Source organism: Thermobia domestica, chromosome 1 (assembly GCF_964235325.1).
Source record: "Thermobia domestica chromosome 1, izTheDome1.hap1.1, whole genome shotgun sequence".
Lineage (NCBI taxonomy): Eukaryota > Metazoa > Arthropoda > Insecta > Zygentoma > Lepismatidae > Thermobia > Thermobia domestica.
In genome coordinates, this window is record NC_137454.1 from 275,924,006 (window position 1) to 275,938,888 (window position 14,883).

A 14,883-nucleotide genomic window follows, 5' to 3' on the forward strand; every position below is an offset into this window, starting at 1 on the left:
TGTTAGAGTTCGTTAACTCTGGAAAACCTGGGGCGGTGTTAATATTTTACAAACAAATAACGCTTAAAGCAGTAATAGTATAGATATAAGTAAACAGCATATATGCATTAACAATACTCAAATATTCTTATTAAATCCTTTTCTATTATTTTCTGTAATTGTATTTAAGCCTTAAAGCTCAAGGCGTGTCAATTATGATGACTTCATTGCAAGGATAAAATCATCAATTCTAAGGTACTTTAAGATGTAGTAAACCCAATTTAGGCGTAGAAGATAATGTAAAAGTATTAGTGAAAGCTTTAAAGTATACTCCAAAGTATAATAGAATTCTCATTGGTATCTCCCATAGACTTTCTCCCAAAAATGTTATGCCACAATATATTGTTGTTATTTATTGATATACTAATTACAAACAAAATCGTTAGATACGTTTTCGAAATTATTACGATTTTACGCTTTCTGTTAACTACCGTTAGTTTGGTGGGTAGGAGGAATCTTAAAATAAGATAAACCAGAATAGAAAAGTGTTACAGTAATATTATTATTATTTTTTCATTACAGGTGGAATCTTTAACTTCCAAAGACTTTAAAATTGTCATTATTTTGGTCTATCAGACATATTGGAACCAATATAATAAGAACTCATAATCATTCCTATAATAGTTGTGAACCATCATTCGGAATTTAAGAATCATTAGGCGGAATTTACCGCTGATGTGATTTCCTATTAAAGAACTCCGGAGTATACTTTATTTAGTAGTTACGTGTGTGGTACTTTCCATAGATTTCGCGAGTTAAGTTGATGTTCACACTTTTAATTACAGCAACGTGGGTTGGTGGAGGATATATAAATGGAACAGCGGAAGCTATATATACAAGAGGACTTATTTGGTGCCAGGCTCCGTTTGGATATGCGTTAAGTTTGGTTTTTGGTATGTAACATATAAGATTAAGTTGTAATTTAGGCTGTTCTGGAAGACGGAAAGCTTGCTTTAATTCAGAAACAATTCATTAATCCAACTAAATGTTTTTTCTTATTTTCGTAGCACTTTTGGTACAAATTTCTTATCACTATTATAAAAAGACAAAGTGTTATGAAATAGTGCCAGCGTGATAATGCTAATTTGCATTCAGGTAATTAGAGAATGATATTCCGAAATATTTTTATGAGGTAAGTATAGATAAAATGTTCTAACCGCATTTTTTAGAGCTTAACGCTTCACGAAAGAATTAAAGAAAGAGATACTTGTAGAGTAGTAATTAAAATATGCATTATTCAGCTTCGAAGAAAATCGTTATATTTCACTGATTACAGAACATAATTGTAATACAAATTTTTTAAGAAATTCAGTGATATTTGCAAGTAAACATTATTATGTGACAAAGAAACGTAAATATTGCAGTAGAATGAAAACTCCAAAAACTCCAATAGCAAATGATGATTCTTAAATTGAAAATCAAAAGTGTTATGCGTGTTATAGTCTATCATTTATTGAAAAAAATTTACTGGATAACTAACTGTATACTTTATCCTCAGTAAACTTACACTTACTCTTTGGCTCAAGCTAATTTAGCATAAATGAAGTATGCTAAATACATCACTTAAAATCAGAAATTCGCATTTGTCTGTAGTGTATGCAGTACGTGCACACATAGGACCTCGGCTTCTAACCTGAAGAATAATATTTATGTCAAATATATTAAAATGAGAATATGATTTTAGGAGGCAAACAACGTTTTCGGACAACTAAGAAACATGTTCTTAACTAATTTACTGATTAAAAGTAATCTAGAAGGTCACAAGTCTTCTCTGAGAACTTGAAAACAGTGTATTCAACAGAATACCACTTTCCTTCGATTCCCGTTCTAAAACAGCCATTCCCAAAAGTATTTTGTTAGAGATTATATACCAATAAATGTTTTCCCCTCACACCTATTCTATCAATACAAAATTTGGTAGTCATATTTTTTATCCCCTATAGTATTTTTCAAGATATATTTCGATTGTAAAGGACTACTTCAGAGGGGTTCAAAATTAATGGGAGGGATTTCTGGAGGGAATTTTTTCGACATTTTCCCATTTTTTTTCTTTTCAAGTACATTATGGACCCCAATAGATAGCACCTCTGGAATGCTCGTTTCCTGCTATAGAGAATGAACTAAACCATGACTTTCCAATGAACAGTGTTGATGCAATAGCTATTTCACTGCGAGTCTGCGATTTGCTTTATACTAACAGGGTTAATGGGCCCCAGAGACTTACTACGTTGCCCATGGTATCTAATTTTTTGTGTATCAACATATTTTTGTTATGTTTATCGAAGGGACTAGGTTTTATTCGAATGTCCGGATAACATGTTCATGTCTGTTCCTTGTTAGGTCTTTAGATAGCCTACGTTTGCAAACCCAAGTTTTCAGTAGAATAGGTACAATGTACACTTCTCCAAAATATAATTGCATGCCAGAATTTTTAAAAGTCCCTTGAAATTGTAGGTTTCGCAACAGCGCAGTCGAGGTAATGGTAGGGGAAGTCACAAGAAAAAAATAACGAGACTTCCCAGCACAACTTACAGTTTGCTGTTTGAAATACTCAGTTCTCTTTTATAACTTAATGTAATGATACGTTTAAAACATCATGGTACTTAAAAAATGCAGAAAACTTGGTTGTAAGTATAGCACACACGCTTTTAAACTACAATACTCGTTCGAAAAGAAGGAGAGGGACTTGTTAAGAATTTCGTTCTCTATTCATGAAATAGGAATGTAACTTCACAGTTGTTTCGATAGCCATGTGTGTTAAGTTCTTGCTTTCCGTGTAGATTTAGTACTTTTGAACCTGGTTCGAATCTTTTTTTCATTTTGTAATATTTCACTTATTTTTGCCTTACACTTTTATAGTATTACACGGATATGATGAACTTTCTAATATATCCAAACATAAGAAGGTATACAAGTGTAAAACTTTTTTGTATATCCCAGTGTAATTCTTCCTTAGTGCAAATTAGTTCTCTCATCGATCCGTAAGATTTTCGTAAACCTCAAAATAAATCCAGAGTTCTAATGTCCAGGAGATCACTATCAGCCCTAATACCTCCTTCATTACTACCAGAACGCAATTCATATTATTATTATTATTATTATTATTATTATTATTATTATTATTAGTAGTAGTAGTAGTAGTAGTAGTAGTAGTAGTAGTAGCTCATACGCTTCTTTAGCGTGGGAGATCCAGATCGATTCCCGGCGGGAGTTCATGTGGTTCGGGGTCTACGTCATATAGTCTCGTTGTTGAAAGTCCCTAAACTCAAAATCAATTATATTATTATTATTATTATTATTATTATTATTATTATTATTATTATTATTATTATTATTATTATTATTATTTTAAGTAGGAAATAGAGAAAAGGTTTTAGGGTTTTAGGGTCTAAATTTGCTGAGACGTTTATTTCCTCCCAGGGGCATGCATCGGGCAACTGGTCCTTCCTGGGGAGCTCCCCTCCGTTCGATTATGGCCCTTTTTAAGAATTTTTTTCACTCCATATACGATACGAACATGAAATTATAAATGAAGCTTCAAACAGGTTCACTACCTGATATAAACAAAACAACACAAAAAGGTAAATAAAAGAAAAATGAGTCTAAGACCCATTTCAGTAAAAATGTCTACTATTAGGTGCCCTAGAAATAATATGTATTAGTATGGCTTTGAGGTTTGTCAATATTGTCACTTTAATTAATTTGAAAGGTATGAAATGGGGTCAGGGGCACAACTAAAGGAACCGCATACCTTGCCGTGCGGGAGGGCCCACAGGCTCCGTGGGTTCATAAAGAGTAAGAGAAAGATGGAAAAAGGGGGCTTAAGAATTAGAAAAAAACAACTTCTCTATGATGCCGCATTAACTATGCGTATTAATGCTTCATCCCACGAAAAATCCAAGTTACGACGCTGGTTACACCTTGGGACAGTATGTTATCTTGGTGTATCAGAACCATTTTAGATAGGTTTTCACGACGATCTCACATTTTTTCACTTCAACGTCTTAATACCTCTCAATAGTACCACTATTTGCTAGAGTCTATCTCAAAAGAATGCCCTCAGTTTCATGAAACATTGGCCATCATATTTTCTCGAACAATCTCATAAGTATTTTGCGAGTGGAGATGAGTCGTTTTCTCTGCTGCATTCAAATCGATGTTTTTCAGGTTCCAAGTAGTACTGTTGTCAACAGTTACAGCAGCTCGGCTCCCGGCTCAGTCACCACCGAGCCAAACTGCTCATACAACCGTGCCGGCTAGAGCCGATGGTTCAACTGAGCCGGCTCGAGCCAATGGCTTATCTGAACTGAGCCGAACCGAGCTGATGGCTCACTCCAACCGAGCAGGCTCGAGCCGATGGCTCACCTTAGCCTAGTTGAGCCGAGCCGGTAGCTCATCTCAACCGACCAGGTTCTAGTCCATGGCTCACCTGAGCCAAACCGAAACAAGCCATTGGCTCATTCCAATCGACCCGACTGGCGCTGTTGGCTCAGTTGAACCGAGCCTGAGGTTCAAGCTACGCCGGTCGCTGAGGGCTCGAGCCGAGCCGGTTGGCACCAGTATTTCCAACTCGATAAATATTTTGCATAGCTATCGTAAAGAATTAATCGATTTAAGCAGTATTTAGTACTTTTCATCGGTTCTGGCGAGTAGGACCATGGTTTTCATGCCCCTTCTTTGGTTATGACCCGAGTACTCTAAATCATATCCTTAACTTTAACAGTTTTCTGAGCATACAGAAAACCAACTGAGAAATGTGATAAATTTCCTTCTATCACTTGTTGAAATGGAGGAAAGCGAGATTACCTAGAATAGACCCGAGAGGCACACGTAGAAGGCAAGTATACAGTATATTCACCATTTGCTAACATTATTTTAGTATGAGCAGTGATCGGAAGGCTACTTTTCAAAAGTAGCTGCTCTACACCTACATGATAAAAATTCTAGTTCCCTACAACTATTAGCTAGTTTTCAGAAACGCATTCGCTAATTAAGCATTTGTCACAAATACAGTTCACTTGGCATTATGCATTATAATATGTGTCATGGGACTTACATGCGTAACTGAACTTAAAAGGTTGGTTAAAATATTTCATAAAAGTTTTGTCGGTCAATTTGCATTTCAAAGTAAAGTATGAATTTTGTCTGTTTTTCAATATATATATATATATATATATATATATATATATATATATATATATATATATATATATATATATATATATATATAGAGAGAGAGAGAGAGAGAGAGAGAGAGATAGATAGATAGATAGATAGATAGATAGATAGATAGATAGATAGATAGATAGATAGATAGATAGATAGATAGATAGATAGATAGATAGATAGATAAATATATAGATATATATGTGTGTGTATTACCCCTTCCCCGAAAAATGTATATGCTTTCGCTGTTAGAATGGCGTTTAGGTCTATTTTGTCATTATTATCCTTTTCACCGATCGTTAGTACCCAATTTATTTCAGAAAATTTTCTTGTAATATTATTGAAAATAATTGCAGAAAGTAATTAGGAAACAATGATGTTTTCCCCCTGTCATCATATAAAAATTTACTAAAAATTGTGAGGAAATGTTGGTGTTACAAAATATTTTTGCATCCTGGAAAAGATTTATTTGAAGCTTTACTGCAAAATTTCCTACGCACTATAAAAATATGTACCTCAGGTTTAGCTACAGGCTTAGACTTGTAGCGCTGCTATATCTAGAGTTACGAAATTTTTAGCTGGCAATTGTAGCTTCCCCACAAATAGCGCGCTACTTTCAACTGACAATGAGTTATGACCAAGTGTTACCACCAAATAACAACTATCACCAAGTGTAACTTGTGTCATATACTGTATATGAGGAAAAGTTAATGACAAAGTAACGGGATGAATTTTAAAAGTAACTTAACCAATAGATTGAACTCTAGACAAGATATTTCACGTTTCTGTCAAATTATATTTCTATACCATCATTTTGCTTTGATGTTCCTATATTAGGCCTGTTAAGTTCGGACTACGTTTTTGAAAGTTCATTTCCGATAATTCATGAATCTTCACGCTTACGCTGTGAAGCATAAGAGAATATCAGGGTGTCGTTGTTGCCTAAAATTTATACTCATTAAACACTTTTACTGATATCTGCAACAAAACAGCAAAGTGCATAAACGGTAAAGAACATTTGAGGTAATTGTCACTTGAATATCTTTTCTCCAATGAAGGTCCTGCGGTGCTGTATGGTTGCGAAACATGGTGTTCTAAACAAGTTTTATTGTCGATAATAAAAAATCTCGTTCGTTTTAGTGTTTGTTTTTCAAATGTCTATTAAAAACGATGGCTCTACTCACCTGAACTGACAAAAGCTACTGAGTAAATACATTAATTTTTCCATTCATTAATGGAGTGCTTAATCCATTAAACACTGCGTAAATCCATTAATTCTTCAAGATAGCTATATAAGAAATTATTGAGTTGTTGACTTAAAAGAACTTTCTTTTTTAACAATCTTCACTGCGGAACCAAGGATTTCTATAAGGAGAGATTAGATACAAGAAGACTTCCTAAGCCGGACATACAATCACTTCCATAAAAGCGACAACCGGTCTAACTTCTAGCGACGAAACTCAGTCCATTTTTATGCGTTGGATGAAATGTGCCGACTCTAATTTTGCAATTAGTTTAAATTCTTCGGCTAGCGGCTTGTTCACCACAGAGACGAGCTCACAAAGACCGCTCATATACGAGTATCACGTCTACCGAGCCGATGGCGCACCTCAACTAAGCCGACTCGAGAGGATGGTTCATCTGAGCCGAGTCGAACATAGCTCATCGCAACCTAACCGGCTCGTTGGTGCGTATTACCGAGCTTTAATTGGATACCTCTACTAGAAGGATATCACCTTAAAAATCCAATTAAATGTGTCAATTCTTGACGAACCATGCAACTTCTAATGCTACTGTGAGAATTTCCGTTGCAGATTTCTAAAAGGTCGAAGGTTCATTATTAATTAACTTGGCTGCAGTGCACCTTCAATAATACTGTCCCAGAAAACATTGATGTTACCCATAACAGTATTACAAAATCAAAACCTTTGGTGTGCTATAGATATTATAGACATTTTCTATCAGAAGTTAGAACATCCTCTGATGAAGTCTTGAAGATACAAACGTGGCAGTGCATGAGGAAAATATTGACGAGGCAGGTTCCCAAATCTGAATTCTGTACACAGTTGGCAGCGAGTTTAATTTTTTTCTAAGTGTACGTTTCCCCTCGAAGTTGGAACATCGCCGTGCGCAGGTTCGAAGATATACTAAATAGTGTCCCACTATGGCCTCAGCTCATTTTGATTTGTCTTCAGACAAGCTTTTCCAAAGGAAAATGTGAAATATAAAGCACATTATAGCACATCATTTATCATTAAGAAGAGGATACAAGTAGTTTATATATATATATATATATATCATAATTCAATGTATGGCTTACATCCACTACATTGTAACTGAGACAAAACCGATTTGAAAACAGTAGAGAATACACCTCATCTCCTCTCGTAAAATAATACAGTAAGTGAGAATGTTCGGAGTAAGATGATGGCCAAGGTATTATGCAAATGAGTGCATTCTTGTGAGATAGACTGTAGCAAGCGGTGGTACTATTGAGAGCTATTAAGACTTTTAAGTGAAAAAAAGTGAGATCGTCGTGAAAACTTATCTAAAATGGTTCTGATACACCAGAACAACAATAGCGTTCATAGTAGGAAGAATAAAATATCTCACCAAATTTAGTACCCTAAACCCTTTTTTCTATTTCTACTTATAATAATAATAATAATAATAATAATAATAATAATAATAATAATAATAATAATAATAATAATAATAATAATAGTAATATAATAATAATAATAATAATAATAATAATAATAATAATAATAATAATAATAATAATAATAATAATAATAATAATATATTATGAGTTTAGCGACCCTTTCGGCAGTGAGGTTATATAAGAAGTAAACCTACAGCATAACGTAGGCCCCGAACCACATGAGCACTGCCGGGAATCGAACCCGGGTCTTCCATGCCAAAACAGGTATAATAATAATAATAATAATAATAATAATAATAATAATAATAATAATAATAATAATAATAATACAGTAAACCCTCGTTAACACGAATTCCAAGGGACTAAAAAATCAGGAGTTCGTGTTAAAAGAATTCGTGTTAACCGGGGACCCAAATTTTATTATTCGAATACATTTTCTCCATACATACGCACTACAGTATACAGACTATACATACCACTACAGTATATTATGTATGTCGTAGAAAACACTAGAGATGGTATCGAGACGAGACTGAGTAGTCTCGGTCTCGTCTCGATTTTGAAAACACTACTCGGTCTCAAATTCGAGTTAAGATCGAGATCGAGACTAGTTTCGGTCTAGGTACCATCCTCTGAAAAGTGAAAACACTACAGTAAGTTTATTATCCTATATTCGAAGATTTTAAAAAAAGTTTCCCCACAGAAAATCCAGGTAAAGTTATAAAATTGATAACTCCGCTAGCAGGGTGAGTACCGCTAGTAACGGAAAGGTATTTATGATTGCTGTCACCAGTTTGGAGTTACAGGGGAGAGAAGATGTTTTGAAATTAAATGAAATCTTTGAGTTTTACGTCCCACGGTTATGCCGGCAAGGCTAAAGGAGACGGTGATTATGAGAAATGAATGAAATGGTAGAATGAAGAAAGTGGGAGGAAACGGGAGAACCCCGAGAAAACCCACGCACACGGTGTTTGTCCACCACAAAGTTCACTTGGCGGGGAGAAGATGTTTTGTCTCGAACTGTCGCCAGCTCGTCTGCCAAGCACCTGCATGTTCAGCGCTTGACGGAGGACTGAATCAACACCTCATAAGAGAGGAAAGATACCTGTTTCTGGTTTTTCTCTTATTTACAAGGCAATTTTCGTCTGTATAAATACTGTATGACAAAAACTGATCTGGAGTGAAATCTAAAATAAGAAAAATGATCTGGAAAAAAACAAAGGATTGAAAGTTCGTGTTAAATGAAAACATTTACTGACTCAAGGGACTAAAAATTAGTTCGTAATTCGTGCTAACCGAAATTCGTGTTAACCGATAAAACTTCCTATAAGATAACGTACAGCGATGCCGGGACCGAAATTTTGTTCGTCCTAACCGAGTGTTCGGCTTAAGCGAGTTCGTGTTAACGAGGTTATACTGTAATACGTATTGCGTTCTGGTAGTGATGAAGGAGGTGTTAGATCTGATACTGATTTCCTGAACACTAGATCTCCGGATTCATTTACAAGTTTTCGAAAATTTAATGGATCGATGAAAGAAGTTACTTGCACTAAGGGGGACTCACATAGGGATATATAGGAAAGGTTCCGCACCTGTACACCTTATTTTTGGATAGATTATAAAGTGTTCCATCACTTCTGTGTAATACATATAATATAAAATGTACGGCAAGAATGACTGAAAAGTTACAAAATAAAAAAAAATATTGCATCGAGTGTGATTCGAACCAGGATAAAAAGTATTTCATCAACACAAAAAATAGACACTACTGAACACAAGTGGCTATCGGAATAACTAGAGAACGCTCCTTGTTGCATTGATAGATCATGAACTCCTTAATTACCCTTGTTTTTATGACGATCTTTGTTTTTCGTCAAGAAGTTTGTGTTTTTTCTTTTTTAAAAAAGGTAAACCTTTGCTGCATTAATGCTAAGCTACTGTTTTGTACTAGAAGTATCGTTATTAGAAGTAATAAAAGAGGAACTGAGAATTTCAAACAGCAAACTGTGAGCTGTGTTCTTAAGTCTTGTTTCTTTGTTCATTCCTTCCCCTCCTCGCTCACTATGCGTTGTTGCCAAACTTAGAAATTTAAGGGACAGAAAAATTCGGACATGCAATTATATTTTGGAGAGGTGTACAATTGTGTTACAATTTACCTGCTACTATTGGGCGGAGCTTGTAGGAATCACTATCCTCGGACTTGTGAAAAGGTTTTATTTTGCATGTTGACATGTTCTATGAATGAGGTTTAGTGATTACTTACGATCCTTATGTGCTTCGCTTAGAAATGGGCGATTCTGGGTATTTCAGTATTGTATTGATAATTTAAGATATTATGACAGTAAATAAGGTTTAAATGTCCAGATTCTAGAATTTGATAATACTGTGCTATGACCAAGTCGCAAATTCGAAATTTGATTAGGTTTGAAATTCCTTTTATCTTTGTCTAGAAATTTCTAGGGTAATATTTTCCTCGCCGCAAAGATAAGTAGAATGATGCCAATTTTAATTGACTTTGATATTAATAACTTGGGTGTCTGAGTTATAGATTGCTCTTGCTGATTGCTCTTCGTCGTTTTAGTGAGAAACGGATCGTAAACTAGAATACATTTCCTGTAATGCTTGATGGTCCCAGTAGATCGTCTTGGTAGTCTACATTGCTGTTGATTTTTAGCTTGTTTTTCTGTAACGTTTTTCGTATTCCATTCGTGGCCCGCGAGGACAAAGGACATTTACTCTTTGGTATACCGATTTTTCAAAATTCTAGAAGTAACCAATAAGTTAACAGAGAGGAAGGTACATTTTGTATGGAAGTACAGTGGGCAAAGCTTGCGGATAATTTATGATAGCTCGTGGTACTATCACAGTAACTACAGGATATGGAATTTGAAGTGATAATTGTGGAAAAAGTAAGAGAGAAGCAAAGGCTAACCAACTACTCTACACATTCATGCACTTGGTAGAAGTATATAAGGAAATCAGGGATTCAAAAAGCCTGATCGCTTCGCAACTTTTATGTCTTTTTTCTACTTAGTAATTTACATTTAAAATGTTACTTGTGATCATTAAAGCTGTGCCATGTATATATATGTATCTCTGTTCATTTCACTGCGCGTTTATAAGGTTTATGATAATGGAACTTAGAGTTTGGAGATAAAAGCTTCGAAGATTCATTTATTAAATTATAATTTGCTTATTTCTTAATTGTTTATTAAAATACTCTTTGAAAGATGTGTTTTCTTTGCGTATTTCCAACAAAACGACATTTGTGATCATAATAAAGATTATTGATTCTTTTATGTGATTTGTAAAGAGATGTGAGAAATTTTGGTCGGATGTATACAGTGTGAAACAAATTGGAAACTTTATAATTTCCACTTGTATATCTTGGAAAGGGAGACAGATGATAAGCGGAAGTAAATAAATTTATTAGTGAAATGAAAACTGAAAAAAAAAAACGGGTAAAGCCATATAATAGGATGATGAATACCACATGGCTCTGGAGGGAACCTGGAACGTATCAAATCAAATGTGAGCGCTCGACTATTGAGCTACCGTACCACGATTTTAATACCCTAGAAAATAAACTGTGTATATATTGAAATAGTTTCTTAAAAGAATTCCGGCTGTTATTCCCTTATACATACCATGAGATAATAGAAATTTAGAACTTCCTATTCAATATTGATCCTGAAGAAAATAAATTATAATAGACATAGGTAAATTGTTTCTTTTATATGCATTTAGCACCGCACGAATAAGTTCAACTTAGGTTTTACTCCTTCGTCTGATGTGAAGTTGTAGGTATCTGTAATTCTGTTTGTAATACCGCATTTTATATAGTAAGAAAGGTGTAGAATACCTGTAAGAAATAGGGAAGAAAGTAATTCCGTTATATTAGATTCCAAATGTATTTTCCTTTTCCCCCTTATCTATATACACAATTTGACGAGAATTTTGAACAAGAGCAATCTAAATGTTCATTTTCGCTCAGAATGTATGAAGCAAATCTATGAATGTACTCCTTAAAAAATTTTACATCGCGCATGCAAGTTGAATAGAAAGTAATGATGTAAAGACTGAAATGAATTCTGAAGGGTTTTGACATTATTCTGTAAACGAAATAGTTAAATAAATAGTAGTATACTTAAATTTTAATTTCCAGGAGGCATTTTCTTTGCCAACAAAATGAGGCAGCAGGGATACATTACAATGTTAGATCCTTTGCAAGACACATTTGGAGAACGAATGGGAGGCCTCCTCTTCCTTCCAGCTCTATGTGGAGAAGTATTTTGGGCCGCAGGCATATTAGCAGCTTTGGGTAAGCATATTTGTGTACTTTTGATTTGTGTATTTAGTTTCAATTAATGAAAATTATCTATTCATTAATCGATGTAGTGTACTTCAATATTCTCTTCATTCTTGATAAAATTGATAAATCATTTGAATCTGTTTTACAAATGCAATTATCACGAACAGAGGAAGGTTATGTAGTACCTTATCTTAGACCAAATTTAATCGGTAGTTTATTTTTTAGTACATTTATTATTTAAGTAGTACATCTAAGTAGTCCAGTTCGTGCGGAAAGTATTAACCACAGTTCACGCGCAAGTGAAAGCTAGAACCACAAGTAAAAGGACATCGAACACATTACAAAATAAAAGTTAGAATAGGGTAATGGCAGTAAATATCGAACACTTTGGTCATTTCGTTAAGAAATAAGAATACCAAAAACGTTGCGTACTATCTGAAATTTGTGAACACACTCTTCCAAATCTCTCCTTATAAAAATCAATAGGTCGATACGTTTCGATATTAGCGAACGCGGGAAAGTTCGCTAGTCTGTGGTTTTGATGGGAGATTGGAGAAATCGTTATATTTTTTGTAAGGTGCAGTACCGCAGTAATAATCCTTTTTCCCATGTGTGATGATGTCATTATAAGGTATCCTTTTAATAATATGATGTGTTAATATCAATATATGTATATTTATTTGTTATTTTTCAGCTATCATCTTATTTGAAGGGAAAAGAAAATTGTGTTCGATATTCGAGACCAATTTCGTAATATCGAAATGCCGTTCGATAAAAGAGGTTCCTTTAAGGAAAAGTGTTCTTTTGTATCGAACATTATTGTTATTGAAAGGGCTGTTGGCGATTTAAATATTATTTTAACTAAGTTGTTGATTTCTTTTGCATTGAATACCGAGTTTTACACTGAATTATTAGCCATACACCTTATATCTTAGAGTTCTTGGTTTCAAACCATTATAAAAATATTAGGATTTACCATTTTGAGTAATGTTTCGTCATAGAGAGCCTATCTAATCGAGGTCTTACGTCGTGCTGATCGCATTATCTCAGACTTTTGACCCGGGCTCTTCTCCTCAATGTATAGACTAGTAAAAACACTTGAAGTTAATCACAAATAATTGTTTACAATTTTTGTTTAGTATCCTTAACTACTGCTCAGAATTTGACAATGGGCAAAACTAAGAACCCCAACAAGGAAGGTGTCCCGAAAATCAGAATCAAACGTTTCAAAAAATGAAACCATTCCAGTATTCGTTATCTGCCTTGACAAACTGTTCAGCAGGTAAGGTCCGGTATGATGTCCCAAAGGCAGTCATTGAGAACCTTCCAGTTTCCTATAACAACTTTAAATGATAAATTATCTGGTCGTCAGAAGACTGAGATTCCTCTTGGCCGGGAGCCGTTCCTGAGCCCACAAGCAGAAGAAGAAATTTCCAAATGGGTAATGAACATGGCAAAGAGAGGATTTCCGTTTAAGAAAAGTAATTTACTGGGCACTGTTCAGCACAGTAGCTATACGGTAGAAAAAGTAGGTAAAAAAAAGTTTTATAAATTAAAATCAAGTTACTTATTGTGGCTTACAGCTCTTTTATCTTTTTGTTCGTTCGTTTAGTTTTAAAATTGGAAGAATAGCAATTTTTTTATGATAATTGTTACATAATGTAGTAAATAATCAATTCCTTAGAGCAGATATTTTGCATGTAAACTACCATTATTAAGTATAAAAATGTATTTAAAATAATTATTCGATAGAACATGTACATATATAATAAAGAAGAAATACATTTTTATTTTGTAAATTAAAATGAAATTGTTACTTTCAGAACGCTGCGCTAATAGTATAGGTTTTTAGTTTTTTTTAAATCGTTTTATTCGAGTAATAACTACACAAGTCAGTTTGCTTTTGAGTTACATTTGACTCAGTATTTGAATTCGTCCAATACTAAACTGGAACTTTTGATAGTCAAAAATGTACAGCAGGTACTTTATATTATCGCTACTTATTTTTACATGTTGCAAGTATGAAATCCTGAAAAGTAGTAAAGCTATGAGAAAACTTCGTTTTACGCGTATTAAACTGACGAAATATGATTTTGTGAGATCAAAGGTGAAATCTGAGGTTATTGATTTTTTTTATTTTATTTTATTATTATTATTATTATTATTATTATTATTATTATTATTTTTGCAGAAATGAAGAATCATTAGATTTTCACTTCATGAAACTTTATTTCAGGTAATATTTACTGCAAATAAATATTAAAGTTTTCATCACTGGTTATAACTCCGTTTTTCCTTATATCTTTTCTTTTTTAGTCTGGTGGAATCTTTCCCAGTGTTCCTCATTGAAGCGACCAAAATTGCTTGGGGAGTAACTCAAGTGGCCATGCAGAAAGTGTAGCTTCACACTCATGTTACACTCCAATCGTCGGAAGTGTAGTAACATATCACTGACAAGCTCTTTGTATTTGTAAGCCTTGTCATTACACAAGAAGCATTGACTACATTTTGAAAACTTGTTCACATAAGCAATTCAAACTCACTCATCGTTTTCGCAAAACCTGAATCTAAAACCTGGAAAGTAATGTAGGCTTCTCAGATATTAATTGACACAAGAGTGTCAAAATTAAAAACTAAATATTTTTCACTTCTCTTTCAAACTTTACCCGTGACTGTTTGTTTTTGAAGCTGTTTCGTAACA

The 14,883-nt window shown here is 34.1% G+C and overlaps 1 protein-coding gene across 2 annotated transcripts in view; it reads left to right on the forward strand.

The window, feature by feature from the left end:
- The window catches only part of ChT (choline transporter), a 449,444-nt gene that overhangs the window by 137,460 nt on the left and 297,101 nt on the right, over positions 1-14,883 (forward strand). The window contains exons 3-4 of one of the 2 annotated variants that reach the window (XM_081726511.1): positions 825-932; positions 12,036-12,191. In XM_081726511.1, coding sequence (XP_081582637.1) covers positions 825-932; positions 12,036-12,191 — 264 coding nt within the window. The remainder of the gene's footprint in view (positions 1-824; positions 933-12,035; positions 12,192-14,883) is intronic. The other variant, XM_081726513.1, reaches the window with a different exon arrangement.